The 18034-nt window shown below is 36.6% G+C and overlaps 1 protein-coding gene across 4 annotated transcripts; it reads right to left on the bottom strand.

The window, feature by feature from the left end:
* Positions 1-1135: 1135 nt before the first annotated feature.
* Positions 1136-17755, bottom strand: def8 (differentially expressed in FDCP 8 homolog). 4 transcript variants are annotated; one of them, XM_041783278.1, is made up of 12 exons: positions 17623-17755; positions 16601-16727; positions 10671-10762; positions 10423-10572; positions 8229-8370; positions 7636-7800; positions 5965-6092; positions 5074-5187; positions 4645-4725; positions 4099-4239; positions 3820-3929; positions 1137-3561 (listed from the first exon to the last, which is right to left on the bottom strand). In XM_041783278.1, the coding sequence occupies exons 2-12, from the start codon at positions 16716-16718 to the stop codon at positions 3468-3470; spliced, it is 1335 nt and encodes a 444-aa protein (XP_041639212.1). In that variant the 5' UTR covers positions 16719-16727; positions 17623-17755; the 3' UTR covers positions 1137-3467. The 4 variants fall into 4 exon arrangements, with proteins under 4 accessions (XP_041639189.1, XP_041639196.1, XP_041639212.1 ...); XM_041783269.1 differs by having other exon boundaries at positions 1138-3561; positions 10671-10765; XM_041783255.1 differs by lacking the exons at positions 16601-16727; positions 17623-17755 and adding an exon at positions 15704-15897 and having other exon boundaries at positions 1136-3561; positions 10671-10765.
* Positions 17756-18034: the final 279 nt, after the last annotated feature.

Genomic DNA, 18034 nt, shown 5'->3' with positions numbered 1-18034 from the left:
AATGATAATATTAAAAAGAAAATCTTTACCCCCGAAAATAAGTACGAAAGCCCTAAAGGGCCATGTATTCACATACTGTATAAATTTAGTCAGCTCTTCAGTGACAACGGCATAAATCAACTCATTATCACGGGGAGACAAACGTTGTTGTCCCATGATAGAACAAAAATTAGGTATTTATCACGAGAAAACCAGCATTATCTGGAGATCACGACAAGAATAAGTTGAGATCACGAGAAAACCAGAGTTGCTATCTCACGATAACGACTCGAGATAATTGACTCCAGAACATTCATCTTGTTGTCTGTAAACCATTTTTGTGTAGCTTTCTCTGCATGCTTAGGATCATTGTCATGCTGGAAAATAAAGCTTTTCCCAAACCATAGCCCTCTTGCAGCCTGAATAAGATTGCTTCGGGATTTTCCTATATGGTGCCACGCTCATTTTACCCTCTACCTTTTGCAGGCCTTCCAGGCAGCTTCTGAGAAGCATCCCCACAGCATGATGCTGCCATCACTGTGTGCTTTTCTTGATTTTATAAATCAATCGTGGCTGATATAATTTGGCCTTTTTGACAAAAGAAATGTCAAAGGGAAATCAGATTTCTACACTGTAATGACAATATGTGTTTATGGTGAATTAAGTGACTGCATAAATATTCAACCCCCTTTTAAGTGACTAACTAATTCAACAGAGGTTCAGCCAATTGGTGTTAGTAGTCTCACAATTAGTGAAATGGGGATCACCTGAGTGCAGTGATTGTGTCTCAAGTGATTGTAGTATAAGGACACCTGTGTCTGGAAGGTTCAGTCACTAGATAATAAATATTCCTGGCTAACATTACACCATGAAGACAAAAGAACACTCCAAGCAACTCAGAGAAAATGTTTTCAAAAGTGTAAGTCAGAGAATGGATACAAACAAATTTCCACTGCACAGAATCCCTCAGAGTTCAGTTTAATCCATCAAGAAATGGAAGGAATATGGCACATGTGTAAATACACCTGGATCAGGCCATCCTCACAAACTGAATGCAAGAAGGAGACTGAGAAGCCACCAAGACACCTATGACTACACTGAAGGAGTTACGAGCTTCTGCAGCTGAGATGGTAGAGACTCTGCATACAACAACTGTTCTTCACCAAAGCTTTAATAGAGAGTGTAAATGAGAAAACCTATATTGAATTTCAACTAGAGCTTGCCAGAGGGCATGTGGGAGACTCCATAGTCAAGTGGAAGAAAGTTCCTCGGTCTGTGAGACCAAAATAGTGCTTTTTGACCTTCAGGCAGGGTGCTATGTTTGGTGAACACCAGACACTGCCCATCACCACAAACTCACCATCCTCACTGGGAAGCAAAACATCCAACGGCCTGAATACTTTTCACAGGCATTGTATTGCTCATGTAGTAAAACGGTACACAGCACTGCATGTTATTCTAATATTTTTTTGATTATTTTGTTTTTTTTCTTTCCTTTTGACCATAAAAAAAACAGATCTTATGTGTACTTGGGGTTACAAAACAGAAGCAGGGTTACAAGGGCCTTAAGGGGTCAGGTCAGGCTGTGTTTACAATAAAATTGGATGACATTTTTTTTGCACAGTCAAACATTCAGTCAGAACATGAGATATAATTGTAAACTGTCTGCTAATAATGAATGCATTCAAATATTTTTTCCAATTATTATTCTAATGCTGTTAAGAAAAGGTCAAATTTCCACATCTGAGATACTAAGAACCCTAACGAACACAAAACTGCAGCTTTAACACGTCATATCTTTATTCATGCATTACTCCATGTTTTCCAACAGGACATGGCTTTCACAAAAGGCATGTCTATCAATTAGTTTGAAAAAAAAAAACAGAACATCATGCTGAAAGATAACACAGCCAAAACTGATTATTTTAAGACAAATACTTCAGAATTGCACGTTTTTACATTACCAAAGATGTCACATAACATCGTTGTCATCTCTGGACATAATGTGCTATAGGAACACTAAGACTGAATCATTTACCATGAACGTTAGTGTATTAAGACGCTTGTATGTTAGCTGCTGATAAACTTAGGCACACCGTTTTTATAAGATTTCACATCTATTTGCTACACAGTGCACTAAACTGAACCTGGTTAAACACAGAACAGACTGACTACGATGAGTTCACAGTATTCAACATAGTAAAGGACATTTTTTAAGAAAATGATCTACTGAAGAAAATTTACTGACGAGGCATGCTTTGTTTCTGTAGATGTAGGTATATTTTCAACCTATAGCTTTGATCTGGTTTTATGCAAGTTGTTTGGTCAAACAAATGCAAACCATGCATTTTTTCTTTCAGCATCTATGTTGGCTTACGTAAAATAAAAAACCGAGACCTTTACTTTAACTAGGGGAACAAAATATTGCTCTGAGACCTGAAAATGTGTTTCAAACATTGCACAACATAAGCTGATCAACAGAATGAGTCTAAAAAGAAAATGCAGGGAACACAAATGAAGGTAGAGCACATGCTGCTTCAGGGATATTAGAGATGAATGGCATTTTAACAAATAATAGGAATGTTCAGACAAAAAAAAAAACAGTCCATCAAATTAATACTGAACAATAAATTGTTGCTTGTAAAGTTCTGTGCAAGGTTGCTCTTTTGGAGGATTTGAGAAAAACAAAACAGAGATGCAGAGGCTAAAAGGGAGGTTTCTGGGTTGTATAGTTTCATGGGTTTTGTGATTTTGCATCAGTAGGCTGGATTTATGAGTCTAAAAATGTATGTTAAACCATTCGCCTATGTTGGCAGTACAGCTAAATGCAGTTGAGGCTTGTAGCATGCATAAACAAGGGAGATGCAGGATATTATTGGCATGGTAGAGGTATAATTTTAAATCTGCTGACGGTGTCCACAGATATGCAAACTTCTGCCAACACTTACAACCAAAGTATCAGCTGTCAATATTTTTAAATTTGTAGAGTTTCAGCCAAGACCAACAGACCTACATCAGCTGAAGTCTTTTTGTTTATCATCAATCCTTTAATCTAAAGTGTGTTTTAAGGACTGAAGTTCTTAGGTCTTAACTACATACATATATCAGTATCAATATTGTCCATAATGACTGTGAATTTTGGCATCTGCATCATCCGATAAGATCCAATAATGTGCATTCCTAAAAATCACCCACTGTTATGTTGGCTTGTCATCAAATTTCATGTATATTGTACATTTATAAAAGTAGACACTAACACAAACACACACAGTGTTCAGTCCATCGAATTTCAGTATGATTTAAAAAGTTTGATAAAAATATATATTAATTTACAAGTGGGTTTTTGGGTACCCTGCTTCATTATGTAGTGCACAGGACCATTAAGACACTACAGTATACACAAAGCACAAAACAAACCAGGAAAAACACGGGAAGCAAATCTTCAACAACACCAGGCAAAGTGCAAAATCCAGCCTTCATTTTCAGAGTTAGGCATCTTTTACATCTGAAACCTCGTCTTGCTTGCGATCAGTCATCCGAGTACATTTCGGACACGTTGTGGAGTTGTCATAATAACAATCCCTGAAGAAACACAAAACAACTTTTATTAAATATGTCATATTCATGTTGTTTATTTAGGTCATCATAATCAGACTAATAAATGCAGTATTTATTTCAATCCATTCAATGATCTTGGGATGTTTTAGGATTTTAAGTAGCTCAACATCAGCAGAGCAGAAAAACTTTTTCAGCATTGACACTGTACCATCTCCAACCAGTTACTATGTTTTACAACATTCACAAGAGCATCCATGAATCCGTTTGGTTGGTGTGACTGACCTGTGGAAGACAGCAGAGCAGTCATGGCAGACTGAGGTGTGACTGTCAAAAGGAAAAAGGATATCTCCCTCCTTACACAGCTCACACACAAATCCTTTGGCCTGACAACGCTACACAAAAACACACAAAAAAGGACAAAAGTCAGGGTTTGAGTATGGCATATTTTCTACTCCCTCATTTAATATTTAATGAAAACTGTCTCTTTTCTAGCTGAAGATATGATGAGATTGAAAGAGTGAAACCATAAATATATTCTCTGTGCTACAGGGTGAAACTCACATCACAGTCAAGTTTGATGTGCTTTGCAAATGTGGTGTGAATCTCTGTGAGGGAGCAGCTGAGTCTGCCGCTTGAAATGTCGATCAAATCCTGCAGTGAGTACATGTCATCGTTCTCCACAAAGTGCTGCCGATCTTGTAGCTGGGAAACCAAAACAAAACCATGGATTAACTTCTGCATCATGAAACATAACACATGCACATGGAAAAAATAGACTGTAACAGCATTTTTTGACTTTTACCTTTCAACCAAATCATAAATATCAATGCAAACACTGTCAAGTTTTAAACTGAAAAACAGAAGTTCTAAGAAAATAGTAACTTTAAACATAAACAGACATTTAAACATTTAAAATCACACAAAAATGCCTCACTCATACATCAGGAACATTTCTCAATGCAACTCAAAAAGTTGACTTTTCACCACATGATGGTGCTGTTGTGACATAATTCTTATGGTCTCAGCTTGTTATGACAAGTCCAGTGTGACAGTTTATGCACAGCAGTTTCTTTAATAAGTAGTTAAAAGATGTGAAGGGCTGCTGACCTGTAGTAATAGCCGAGCCTCCATGGCCTCCTTACAAGTTATAAAATATGGTTTCATCAGCAGAATGTCTTGTCTGAGTTTCTGTGAAATTCACAAAGACACACACAAAGCCACACACACTGTCAAGTCGCACTTAATGCACTGAGTTGTAGATCTTGCATCTGACTGCTGGGGCTGGTAGAACTTCATACATCTAAAAGGTCTGATTTTCAGAGTAACAGCATCTGATGTAAACTCTTACAAATGTCACTGCTGGTTCAAGACATAGAAAAACCTTTGACAGAAAATACAATATACATTACATTTTTATATATTCTAAAATATCTTTGAAAGGTTCCTTTCTGACCACATATGAATAACTTCTATAACGTCTCCACAGTATTATGGGTCTATGCAGGAGCCTCCAGAAAAGTAAAAAAATGTACATACCCGGATCTCAACCAGTTCCTCAACAAAGTTGAACAGCAGCGGGTTAATTTCTTTCAGCTTCAGCACTGGTCGTGACATCATCAGGGCCAGGTAACGCAGTGACGATCGACAAACCTGGAAAAGAGATGTGATGTCAGGAAACAGACTGATGTTTACCAGTGGCCAGCTTTATCATAATGTGTATTTTTTTCATAATGAGGCACAGTGGTGCTTGGTGAACCTTCACAGAGGCAAAACTAGCAAAGTCAGTTTGCATCACCAGGCCTGGATCGACATTCAAAGTGGGTCAGATGCTAACTGGCTTTCAAAAAAACAGACATTTTTCTAATTAGATGTAGAAATCTGATTATGTTTCATTCTTCTTAAACGACATTAAAAAGAAGACATAAGACCCACTAAGTTTGATTTCTAAGTCTATGCAGGCATTCGTGACTGCTAAACTGACTTTTCTAATAAAATTCTGATACTTGGCAGAAAAATGTATGAACGCTCAGCTGCAGATGACAGGACAAAGAGTAGCTTACAGTAAAAACACAACAACATGGCACCAAGACTAACATGTCAATACAAAACTAGAACTACTGCCTGGCACTTGTGTTGACCACCTTAGAGAAGAATCAAGTCAATCAAAGTATAGTCATGGGTTAAGTAAAAGGGCTGTGGTGCTTTCTGTGATAGCGTGATCTATCCTTGAGTCAGGGTGAACATTTTTGCAAAGTTTGAAGAAAGCACTCTTAGGATAATGCATTCATAAAATGGCCTGGATGAATGGATGTACAGCCATGGCTAAAGGCACAATGTTTTTGGTTTGTCCATCTGTTGCCAGCATAAAGGCTGAAGGGACTTGTATCTTTTAAAGTATTCTGTGAACTTCTTGCCTATTGAGGGTACCTTTCTTGGTTCAAACTCCCAGTTGTGGATGACCCTCGCTGGTATGATGGCTGTGTCGTTCCAGTGGCATGTGCTGCAGTAATACTGGCCTGTGTAGTCACACTGTCTGGCTTCACTTGGCACCCCCCCTAAAAGATAACCATACAAGTCAAACTATTGAACAAACTTTGGACTTGAACTGTTTTACATTTTCCACTGAAAATGTTACCTGGCCTTTATCAAACACACATATGACAGAAACTGGGTGTTATGCCATTTGAATGCAAAGCTCTGCATCTATCAATAGAAATCAGCATGTAGGATACTCACAAATCCCACACTAGGTCTTGGTTATGTATGCACATTCCAATTCAGCATAGAATAGTAGCACAGTGTTTGTACTAATTTCCAAGTACTATTTTTTTTCTTTTACTTACGTTGAGCAGACAAGCAGTTAGGTGACTTCTTTGTGCGTCATTTTGATGAATGATTGTTTTCTTTGTTGATTTACTTAAATGATTAGTGGGCTGCTTTTAGGAATTATGAATGCTCGCAGGTATGTTATCATGTCACTGTTGCAAATACTGTGGAAGATTTGAGCAGAAAAAAAAACATAAAATGCATTTATTTGAAAGGACAGCGGAAACTCTTGAGAAAACTAAATTTACTTTTAGCCTCTGAAATAGGACTTTTATTATTGTGATCTTGGTTTTGAAGTCAGCCTTTTTTAGCTTGAGTGTAAAGAATTGTGATCATTATAGTCTCAGTAAAACAAGTTCCTCATCAAGGATGTATAAATTAAATATCAAAACTTGAGGTGGAGTTGGTTTGTCCACACCAACATTGTTCAGTGAAGCAAAGATTTTCTTGAAGACAGTTTCTTACTCTCTTTAATCCCACTGTCAGGCTTCCAAACAACATAGTTTGATTTCTTTCTACTTCTCCTCGTCTTTCTGTGTCAATCTTCAGGTCAGAAGTTTCTTTTTAGCCAAATTAAGTCCATCCATGTTGCAAATTCTGCAGGTGAGGCCAGCAGAACCATGAAGGTTGTGGTGTTTAAATAACAATTCTTTTTTGCAGTCACATTTATAAACATCTGGTCATTTGCACACTGTGATTGGCATGACACGCACACCTTATGAATTATACAAGTGGACCCTATTTTAAGATGATTTCTGCAGTGGGATCTGCACCAGTTTCTGTGCCCAACTGACAAATAAGGATCAAAGTGATAAGTTGGATAGCTGAAAGACAGCCAGGTGATCTTTTTTTAGAGAATACTTTTTTGCACATGCATAGGAAGACTTTGGTTAAACCTGTGGACAAATAAGTGGTTCTTACTTTTTTTTGCTGATACTACCAGGTAGATATAGTATTTAATGAAAAAAAATCTTATCCCACTTTTTGTATCAGTCCAATGGATCACTCACTGCAAACATTTGTTTTTGAAAATATAAATAAATACTATTTCTGCAGCATGCAGAAAATCATCTTGTCTGATGGCTACCACATGCCAGCAGGTGCAGGCATATAAATATATAGAAATAAAAAAATCTTGTTTCTAATAGTCTTGATCTGCTTTTCAGATCATAAGAGGTATCATTATCATCATTGGATCAATTACTATTAATAAATCAATATTATCCTATTACATCATTACATACAGAATTATAAAGCTCAGTTTGTACTCACTCAGTGAAATAGGTATGCGACATTCTGCACAGCGGTAGTCCTGTCGGTCCAGTCCTATCTCTGGACAGATGCTGAGCTCATACTCCGACTGGTGGCTGACCTTGGACCTGACACAGGGCTTGGTAATCAGGTTCATACACTTACTATGGCAACGGTAATAACAACCTGAAACCAAATGAAGGGAAAGTTAAGTTGATATGAGATAAATGACTTTTTAACTGTTTCAAAGAGCTGGTATCGTGCTCCACCATTCATGAAACAAATCCAGAGAAAATGAATCCAGCTTCTGGCAACATAAACCAAAGTGTGTGTATGTATGACAAGAACAGCACAGAAAGAGCTATTCATCCTGCAAATAAAGCTGAATTTCAAAAAGGAACTGGTGTGACCTTAAAAAGCTTCCCCTTTTATGAGATGTACAATAAAATGCCTTATTACTGAATGTTCTGTTTTTTTGTTAGAACGGAATGCACCACTTGAGTGGTAGTACTAATTTTTTTTGTATTTATTTACAATGACGAGAAAGGCTTTCTACTTCTGATTTTTGGACAATAATTTCTTCACAGTGATACAGTGCATAGGGTGTCTCTCACCTGTGCAGGTATACCAAGTCTGAATAAGGCCCCAGATAATTGTGCTACACTTGTCACAGGTCTGTTTGACGCTCTTGCTCTTCTCTTTCGAGAAGCGATGCTCCAGTAGAGTTCTCAGATTAGGCTCGTCCTCCTCCGGGTCCTTTGAGGGCACAGAAACAAAATTCACCAAGAGCATGAACACTACATAAAATGTCAGTATCAGAGGGCCCAGCAGTGAGCTGGTAGATGATTTTTTTTTAAATATTCAGTTATTTATAAAGACTGTTCTTAAGTATACTGCTACTAAACATTAGTGGAAAGCTTTGATTCTAAGGATTATGAGCATGATGACCATTTCAGGATAAAACCACCTCAGCAGCCACAATTAATGCATTTGTTAGGCTACAAACAAACAAACAATAATAAAAGTGACACAGCTCACCATTAAAAGCTCTATTGATCATAATATTACATCAAAAACAAGCCTGTTGCCTGAGTCCCCACAATCTGAATCCAGTTAATTTTTACTCCAAAAACATGTTACACCCATAAAGATTCAAGACTTTTTTTATTACTTCAAATTTTCTGCTGTTGTTCTTAATAGTTCACTGTATTTGCTGTAATATGCTTTTCGGATACTTATTGGCAATGCTCTATAGAAAAATGTCCCACAACCTCGATCCTTTTTGGAGTCTCGTAAAAAAGATGTAAAATACTCTCTTTCTGTTCTCTTGTTATCACCTTTGAACCTTAACTAGTTAAGCCTTCGTGCTTTGGTCCAGTTGGGTTCTCTAACTCCCAGCTACAGTCATCTACAGGCCTCTGTTTAAGACAGGGAACTTTTTTATTGTATTGGTCAATATCAGTAACAGCTACAATGAGCCTGACAGTTTAGGAAGAAACTTCAGAGTGTTACCTTTCTAAAAACGCCTTATTTTCACTAGTACTCCAGATGGTTCAAACACAGCATTCAGATTAATTTGAGTATGCCTGGATAGGTGTTTAGGACTAATTTCGCCCAGCATTCAAATTGTTAGCTTAGATACACTTATTGCAACAGGAAGTAATAGTAATTATATGCTACTTCTTTACTTTTACCTCATCTCATCATCCCTCGGTTGTCCTTGAATTATTCTACAGAAGCAATAAAGACTATCTTTTCAATTTACATCATGCAATTTAGCATAATTTATCATTGTTATGTAACATGGTATACAGTGCTGTTTATTATTCCAAACTTCTCCATATGTCATGGTCTTCATTGGTTCAATATCAGTAAAAACATCTATAAGAAAAGGATTTTGATCGTTTTAAATGAGCTGTTTGACTCAACATTTTATATTTCCATAAAATGCATCAAAATACTGACATGATGGTAAAGTATCTGATTCAACTGTTGATACTTGCATTCATAACCTTGAAAGAATCTAGTAGTAATGAATGGATGCTGAAATATGAGGAGGTTTTGCAGGATGTTGCATTTTTAATCATCTTTTTTTTATCATTGTCAAAGAATGTCTGCAATGTTTACCCTTTATGTATCTCATATAGAGCAGTGGATAAGGGGTCAGCACTGATCCAAGACAGCTGAAGAAAGTCTTAACTCAAAATGGGTTGTAGACATTAAATAGGCCTCACAACTCAGGTATCTAGTTAGCTATAAATAGGCAGCCTGTGAAGCCTAGTTTATCAAACACAACTTTAGACTAGGATAGCCTCCTCCAACCCTATCCACCTATCAAAAGCATACACCTACTCTTCTATACACCACTGTGTATAGACTACATGTTTTTCATTGATGCATTACAGAAAAACAGTATCAACATTTATTTATTTTTTGACCTGCTAACAGCCCCTCAGCCACAACTAATTTTCCTTGTTTTTTTCATTTCCATTTGAGTATTTTGGGGCAGCCTATTGCAAAAACTTTTTTAATGCACTATTTCACCAGGAACATTATTCTTTAAAAAGAAATGCCCTAATGCCATAATTTCCAAATGCACTTGAAAGCACCTTATGCTTCAGGAATTTCTGACTCAGAAAGGCAGTGCTTTACATAATGCATTCTTATCTGTAAATAACTGTGAACAAGGCTACGTTCCACAAAATCAGAAACATGCAACTGAAATTAATCAATTATGAGTTTCTTTTCTGATTACATCAAGAGAAATTATCACATCATCTTTTTCTCCACCCCCTCTCATGCACCAACCTTTAGCTCCTGCAGTTTGAGACGTAGGTGGATAAGTTTGACCACGGTGTCCTTCTGTCGCTCTGAATGTTCTGGCAGCTCCAGGATCAGCTTTTTACACTCCTCTATGGCCAGTTTCAGCTGTTCAATGTCGGATGCCACAAACGAACCCTGTTACATATGAAAAACAGTAAATGAATGTCTGCGCTTGCAGTATTTATTTGAGGAAGTAAATTAAATTCACATAACACAAGCAATACTTTACTCACCACAGGCCTTGAAAAGTGGTCTTCAGCTAGACCGAGGTCCATGGTCCGATCTGAGCTTTGGGTTCTCATCGCAGAGAACAGCTCTGGCCTCACTTCTGAAAAGAAGATAATGTTGCATAAAGCCATGTTCTTCTTGTTAACATACATAACTTGTCTTGTAAGTGCACTCAGTCATGCATTCTTTTTTCAAACTCATGACTGCAGCAACTTAGGACAGTCCTTTAAACTCTGACTACACTTAAGAGAACAAGAATAAAAATGTAACAACACAACAGATAACTGAGGGAATCAGTTATGAGGCAGTTTTCAGTAATGTGTAACTAAGCTATCAGACAAGACACACACCTACTGTGTCATAAAAACTGTATTACACTGAGCTGAATAATGTGAATTTGTTTTTACTTTAATAATTATCTAAACTTGAAACTACACAATCTCTGTGACTTTATGCTCAAAAAATCAAGACGTACTGAAGATTAAAAAAACATATACAGTTGCAAGAAAAAGTATGTGAACCCCTTGGGATTTCTTGGATTTCTGCATAAATTGGTCATAAAATGTGTTCTGATCTTCATCTAAGTCACAACAATAGACAAACACAGTCTGCTTAAACTAATACCGCACAAAAATCATATGTTTTCATGTTTTTATTGAACAAAACATGTAAACATTCACAGTGCAGGGTGGAAAAAGTATGTGAGCCCCTAGGCTGATGACTGGTTGACCCCCCTTGGCAGCAATAACCTCAACCAAACGTTTCCTGTAGTTGCAGATCAGACCTGCACAACAGTCAGGAGGAATTTTAGACCATTCCTCTTTACAAAACTGTTTCAGTTCAGCAATATTCTTGGGATGTCTGGTGTGAATCGCTCTCTTGAGGTCATGCCACAGCATCTCAATTGGGCTAAGCCAGGACTCTGACTGGGCCACTCCAGGCATATTTTCTTCTCTTGAAGCCATTCTGTTGTTGATTTACTTCTATGCTTTGGGTCGTTGTCCTGTTGCATCACTCATCCTCTGTTGAGCTTCAGTTGGCGGACAGATGGTCTTAGGTTTTCCTGCAAATGTCTTGATAAACTTGGGAATACATTTTTCCATCAATGACAGCAATCCGTCCAGGCCCTGAGGCAGCAAAGCCACAGTTGGGATGAGGTTTTGATGTTGGTGTGCTGTGATTTTTTTTCTCCACTCATAGCGTTGTGTGTTCCTTCCAAACAACTCAATTTTGGTTTCATCTGTCCACAGAATATTTTGCTGTGGACCATCCAGGTGCTCTTTTGCAAACTTCAAATGTGCAGCAATGTTTTTTTTTCGGACAGCAGTGGCTTCCTCCGTGGTGTCTTCCCATGAACTCCATTCTTGTTAAATGTTTTACTTATTGTAGATTTGTCAACACAAATGTTAGCATGTGCCAGAGATTTCTGTAAGTCTTTACCTGACACTCTAGGATTCTTCTTCACCTCATTAAGCATTCTGCGCTGTGCTCTTGCAGTCATCTTTACAGGACAACCACGCCTAGGGAGAGTAGCAACAGTGCTGAACTTTCTCCATTTGTAGACAGTCTGTCTTACCGTGGACACATGAACATCAAGGCTTTTAGAAATACTTTTGTAACCCTTTCAAGCTTCATGCAAGTCAACAATTCTTGATCGTAGTTCTTCTGAGAGCTCTTTTGTGTGAGGCATGGTTCACATCAGGCAATGCTTCTTGAGAACAGCGAACTCTGCCCTATAAAAAAAACTGGTGTGTGTTTTTTATAGGGCAGGGCAGCTTTAACCAACACATGCAATCTCATCACATTGATTGGACTCCAGGTTGGCTGACTCCTGGTTCCAATTAGCTCTCGGAGAAGTCATCAGCCTTGGGGTTCATATACTTTTTTCCACCCTGCATTGTAAATGTTTACATGTTTTGTTCAATAAAACATGAAAACATATGATTTTTTTGTGCGGTATTAGTTTAAGCAGATTGTGTTTGTCTATTGTTGTGACTTAGATGAAGATCAGAACACATTTTATGACCAATTTATGCAGAAATCCAAGAAATCCCAAAGGGTTCACATACTTTTCTTTCAACTGTAGTCCTTTTCTTTAACCAAATATGCTGAAAGCAGAGGAGAGAGCTTTGTTTATATTTCACAAATACATTGGCAATGTTTCTGTACAGACCTTTAGAAACATTTGTGCAATTTAGACTGTGTGTAGGAGTTTGTCTATTTGTGTTAACACAGTACTGAAATGGATGGATATATAGTTTAATTTTCACAGCAATCATTTCTAAGTTTAAAAAATGTCACTCCCCAATCTCTTCCTTGTTTCCGAGTTTATCCACTGTCCTCCCCTCCCTAATAAAGGCACAAAAAGGCCCCCCCAAAAAATATTAAAAAGATTAAAAAAAAAAAAAAAGTGCTATCGTACAACCAACTTTGGTTACCGCGTGACATACAATATGTTTGTGGACAATTATAACATTTATTTGCTTACCAACAGATAAAAGGCGACCCAATCAAATTACTTGAAACTTTAGTTGAAACTTTAAATCTAATCAAGCATTTGTCTAATTCATTGTCAAATATATTTGATTTCACATATTTTAAGGAGCATTCATCTGACAAGTCCAGATCAACATCATATTTCAATAATCAAAAACATCTGCCAATGAGGCAGACAAAAATGAAGCATCTTGAAATGAAATAAATTTAAAACACATTATGAATGGGAGAACAATTTTAAAACTCCACCATTTTTCCCATTATGTAAATATCAGTTTTATCTGTTGTGTCAAATGAAGAATACCACTTGACTGACTGTATCTGAAGCGTTGAAGGTCACTACTGTATAATTCAGTTTGATACAGAAAAAAAATACAAATCAAAACATTTGCAATAATGAGGAAGAAAAAGTAGAGCATTTACAGGAGGAAAACTGTTGAGAAAAGGGAGCATTTCCACTTCATTTAAGGCCAAAAAAAAAAAGATGTTACCAAAAATAAATCTACAATAACTTGATTTCAAAATTTTAAATGACATCATGCATATACTAGAAATGTAACATTTGTTAAAAAGTAGGGCTGATACTGAAGTTTGATATATGATTGAAGTTTGACCAATAGGTGACTTCTTCTTCCCAGTCAAAGATCTTTAAATAAAATTAGAAAGAATATCTAATTTCAAGACTGAAGAAAAAATTGATATTTTTATTTATTAGAAGCAACTCAGCAAAATGTGGCTAAAAATAAAAGCAATGAGCAATTTTACACTAACCCGCCAGATGGATTTGTTTCACACGTGAGAAACAAGGAAACGGGCGTATCCATCTGCTTTGCAAGGTTAATTTTACACTAGAAACCTGACAAATTCACTCGATCTGATTTGAGGTTTATTGCTGCACTTCAACTATACCCAATCAATCTACCAATGTGTTATTTTTAGTAATAAAAACATAAGGAGTCCTACTTGAACCATTTTAACAAAGAGCAATGCCAATATTCAAGTGCAATGTTTCACACAAATATTTGCAACCTTGAACTTAAATACCATCTTAATGTGGATTCATTAACAAAAGCAAAATGGGATGATAACCTTATTAAATGGAGATGAGCCACCATTGATTAATGTTTTTGACCATATTTGCTGCATCATATTTTAACAACACAATCAGAAGAAACCATAAATTGGTAGAAATGGAAGTAGCCTCTTGGTTTCAGAAGTGAAACCACTTTAGACGTCAAAACACTGACCTTTCAAACTGTAAAATGCATCAGTGTTGAAATATAGACTACTCTATCCATTGTACTGACTTAAGAAAATCTCTAATCTTTTGGGGGTTTTTTGTATCTAAAACCGTCTACTGAAGTAGTTACAGTTTCAAAAACACAGTTTGATCACCCTGCAATCTTCAGTCTTTTGGGAAGTTGATTTTTGGCCACTGACATTCCCTGACATTCTTTTAATATTAAAAAGAGGAAAGTGAATGAAAACACAGTACAACAACTCTAAAAGATGTTTGTACCATGATAAAATTTTTGAATGGAGATGCTAAATATCATTGGAACAATTTCAGAATTGTGCAGATATTAGCTTTAAAGTTTATTCACAGTATTGGCACTTGACACATTTCTGATCACATACCTGCTGTAGATAGGACATGAATTTATTTATGAGCTTGTGGAGTTTTAAGTAGAATCAGTAGACTTACCGCAGCTAAAATCTGCTTTTTTTTAAATCCTCAACTCCTTAACCCTTGAAGTGAGTTCTCTGCGCTATAGCTAGTATTATTTGCACTTGAAAAAATGTTATTTTAATGCTATTTTAAGCATGTTGTCTGGATATTCACAGGGAACCACCATGTACACCTGCAGTTCAATCAGCAGAATCATTTTAATTCGAAAATATAAGCTCCACAAAATAGGGTCACATTTTCATTTAGTAAAATTACTGAGCTCACTGACTATCAGCAGGTTGTGACAGGTTTTAAAGTGCTGTTTATAGCTCTTAAAAATAGATAAAGTTTATTTTTATTGTTAATGTAAAAAATACATTTTGCATTTATGTGCATGTTTTCTTAAGAAATTACTTTGCTTTTCTTTACCAAATATTATCCTATATATTTGAAAAAGGTGGAATCCAATATTTATGGTAGAATAAAATATTTGTCTTGTTTTATGTCAAATAGACCATCACAAAAGAGTTACTGGTATACTGTTTTACAATAAAGAGTCGCTGGTATCAGCTTAATATGAGTAGACAAATATTATCATATTGGATATTTGGAAAAATCCAAAGTAGTGCATCCCTACTATCAAAGTCACTCTTTTCAGGTTGATCAAGTTGACATTTGAGGTTTATCAACACATTATTCTAAGTTATGAATGTAAGAAAGATGTTATGGGAAATAAGGCAAAAATGAATAAATTAAATAATATTAGACACAAAAAACTCACATTGTCAAATGATACACAGTAATTCACAATATTCCCATATTTCAACATCTCAACTCTTAATCTTAAGAAGTGCAGATAATTATGGTCATTACCTGCATAGATCTCAGAGCAAAACATGTCAGATGAAGTCAGCGTCTCAGAGGAGGACAAAGGAGCAGGAATACAGACCGCACCAGAAAACAGAACAGCTAACAGCATGTCAGGCTTACAAGTTGATATCAAACAAGCAGAACTGTTTTGACTCCTTAAAGCCTGAAATGCAGGAAGTGGTACTAGAGTACTGCTTACAACAATGGTTTTCATTTCCTTTGGTTCAGCTGAAGTTTATCCAACTTCCTTTTCCATAAACTTATTGACAGACACCTATTGTTGTTGCTCTTAATGTTTAAGAATCTTACTGATTAATCTGTGTAAATCCTTGAGGGACTCACTTTATCAAAATCAGTTTTACAAATTATATGAACAGCCAAAGCACTTAGCAGTCTTTTAAGTTGCTGCTGTGTTTAAATCTACAAGCAAGTGACATTCAGAAAACAATACATAATGACTTACAAAATCTGCTAAGAAAGAAGTATCTTTTATCTCATAATAAGCATAATATTACACCCCATTTTCTACAAGATATCAATGATATATTTTCTCCTCATACAAATATGTCTATAGATAAGAATACAAGCAAAGCTGGACATGTTATTGTCCTCGTGACAGACCACAGACACAGAAACATTTGTCATTTTTACATGACATTAACTGCACCCCCCCCCCCCATTAACTGGCATTTCATACAGTCTACAAGAGCAAACGTCGTTTCAGAGTAGAGCAGACTAGTGAAACAACTGGATGTTTGCCAAAGCAGGATGGACACATTGTCTAGCCACTGGAACCAAACAATATTTTTTATTTGCCATCCCAACTAAAACTGTTGAAGTGACCTTAAAGTAAGGTCATATTCCTTGTTTTAGATGTTTGCATCCTGGAATGAGATTTACCGTGCTGGGGTGGTGTCTTGCCTCCATGGGGACCATCTTCTTCATCTTCTCCCCGATCAAAAGGATTGAGGCGGGTTTGGCGGAAATGTGCAAGTCTCTCATCATACGCCATGTCCATGGGCTACATCTAAAGACAACAAAGAACAGTGAAGTATCACTGGTTTCTATCTGGTCTTAATAAAGAGTTTTGTTGTAACTCTTCAGACTTTACAGAGTGAATACAGACCCAAGAAAATAACCAACTTTTATTATGGGCTGTCTTAGACTTTAATTCTAATTCACTTTAAAGCTTACAGTAAATTATGTTATGCAATCCTGTGAGCTTTAAGAACTGATTCATAGTTCTTTCAAAAGGGAAACAGGGCCTGCTTTGTATTGCCACACCAAGGATCTGGGGTAACAGAAATTCTCATCACTGACAAGCGTCTGCAATAGAGCTTAGTGGGAAACCTGTAAGCAGAGCTGGTCAGACAGGCATGTTATCGGCTATATATTTGTTAATGCAATCTATTTATGCCTTATTGCTCTGGAAACTATGTTAGCTTTTAAATTTTAGTATAAAACGGCTCATAAGTGAAGTCTCACCTTGAACTTTTCAGCCCTCATCCCCTCAATTAATGTGTAATGATGCCAATTTTAGAAATCATTTCATAAAAAATAAATGTGCACAATTCAGATTATTAATGACCACGCTGGTATTAGACTGACGATTTGGTAAACATGAGGCCACTCTGAACACTGATGCAAAATATTATGTTACACCGAATGCTAACCTCACAGTGACAGACCAATTATAGCTGCTAATAATGTTTCCCTAAACAGCAGCAGCATTTCTTATGCTTTTGTACTGATCTTTTGCTAAACAGAGTAAAATTTAAAAATAAGTGGTATTTTACATGTGAAAGGGAACATAACATCAACACACAGATGTCAACAGTGAGCTAACGGAAGCTAGCTATCAGCACTCCAGTCATGTGTTTTAACGTTAGCTAATTAACGGCTCGTTGCGGTCTGAAGCTTACCCCGTTGTTGACCTAATAAACCATCAAAATGGTAGTGTTACGTTATATTTCAAGTCGACGCTCGTTGTTAGTACACACAATTCTCCCCGGGTTGTTTTGCCTCTGTCATCAGCAGCCCCATCACAAGGTAAAAATCATCAAGTCTCGCGCTGTTACAAAGTCAATATCCGGTTTGTGCTTTTCAAAATAAGACACGCTAGTAATTGCTTTTGTGTGATTAATACGCAGAAAATATGCGTTTCACACAAATCATCTGTGCTTAATAGCATTTATAAAAAAACACAACTTCTGTGTCATGTTAAAGTACAGCATATTATGCTAACTGTTTGTTAGCTTCAATGCATTTCATGTTTGATGCTTTTACTTTGAAAAAATAGCTACCTAACAATTGCTATTTACATCATTCGACGAG

This window comes from Cheilinus undulatus, linkage group 1, assembly GCF_018320785.1.
Source record: "Cheilinus undulatus linkage group 1, ASM1832078v1, whole genome shotgun sequence".
In the NCBI taxonomy this organism is placed as follows: domain Eukaryota; kingdom Metazoa; phylum Chordata; class Actinopteri; order Labriformes; family Labridae; genus Cheilinus; species Cheilinus undulatus.
The sequence above is the reverse complement of the archived record's forward strand: the minus strand, read 5'-3'. Positions and strand labels throughout refer to the sequence as shown.

What these genes read in the sequence shown, in the direction of transcription:
- def8 (XM_041783269.1), bottom strand. Translation starts at nt 16,718, where the DNA reads ATGGACATGGCGTATGATGAGAGACTTGCACATTTCCGCCAAACCCGC. An exon ending in TCGCATACCTATTTCACTGA is followed by an intron (nt 6,093 to 7,635) that starts GTGAGTACAAAC and finishes GTTATCTTTTAG; the next exon opens with GGGGGGTGCCAAGTGAAGCC. An exon ending in ACATCAAACTTGACTGTGAT is followed by an intron (nt 3,930 to 4,098) that starts GTGAGTTTCACC and finishes GTTTTTGTGTAG; the next exon opens with CGTTGTCAGGCCAAAGGATT.